At 48.0% G+C, this 832-nt stretch overlaps 1 protein-coding gene across 1 annotated transcript; it reads left to right on the top strand.

Annotated features, from left to right (window-relative positions):
* Positions 1 to 7: 7 nt before the first annotated feature.
* LOC106736268 (olfactory receptor 2AJ1-like) lies at positions 8 to 826 on the top strand (the record flags this gene model as incomplete). Its single annotated transcript, XM_014592596.1, has 1 exon — positions 8 to 826. A coding segment is annotated over exon 1 (819 nt), but the record flags the coding sequence as incomplete, so codon positions are not given.
* Between the last annotated feature and the right edge of the window lie 6 nt (positions 827 to 832).

Raw genomic sequence — 832 nt, 5'->3', positions numbered from 1 at the left:
GTCCAGGATGGGACATGAGAATCACACTTTCAGCAGTGACTTCATTCTTTTGGGATTGTTCTCTTCTTACCAAGCAAGCCTAGTCTTCTTCCCCTTTCTATGTGTTATTTTTATTATGACCGTAGTGGAAAATGCAGCCATGATCCTCCTTATCAGCACAGACTCACGACTCCAAACTCCGATGTATTTCCTGCTCCGCCATCTCTCTTTTATGGATATCCTGCACATTTCCAACATTGTTCCCAAGATGGTCACTAACTTCCTGTCAGGCAGCAGGACCATCTCCTTTGCAGGTTGTGGCTTCCAATTATTCCTGTCCCTCACCCTCCTGGGCGGGGAGTGCCTCCTCCTGGTGGCGATGTCCTATGATCGCTATGCAGCCATCTGTCACCCACTGCACTATCCGCTTCTTATGAATGAGGGCATCAGCGTGCTCATGGCTGGAGGGTCCTGGCTGGTAGCAGCCATCAACTCTGCAGTACACACGGCGTTTGTGCTCCACTTTCCCTTCTGTGGCTCTAGGGCCATCGATCACTTTTTCTGTGAAGTCCCTGCCATGTTGAAGTTGTCCTGTGTGGACACATCAAGCTACGAACGGGGCGTTGATGTGAGCGGCATAATCTTCTTGCTCATTCCTTTCTCCTTGATCTCTGTCTCCTACATTCAAATTCTCCTTACTGTCCTTCAGATGAAATCGGAGACAAGGAAGAAGTCGTTTTCCACCTGTTCCTATCACATGGTTGTGGTTATAATGTACTATGGGCCATTTATTTTCACATACATGAGACCTAAATCATACCACACCCCAGGCCAGGACAAGTTTCTGGCAATA

This window comes from Tupaia chinensis, unplaced genomic scaffold, assembly GCF_000334495.1.
Source record: "Tupaia chinensis unplaced genomic scaffold, TupChi_1.0 Scaffold132465_1, whole genome shotgun sequence".
Taxonomy (NCBI): Eukaryota; Metazoa; Chordata; class Mammalia; order Scandentia; family Tupaiidae; genus Tupaia; species Tupaia belangeri.
This window is presented reverse-complemented; position numbering and strand designations above follow the sequence as displayed.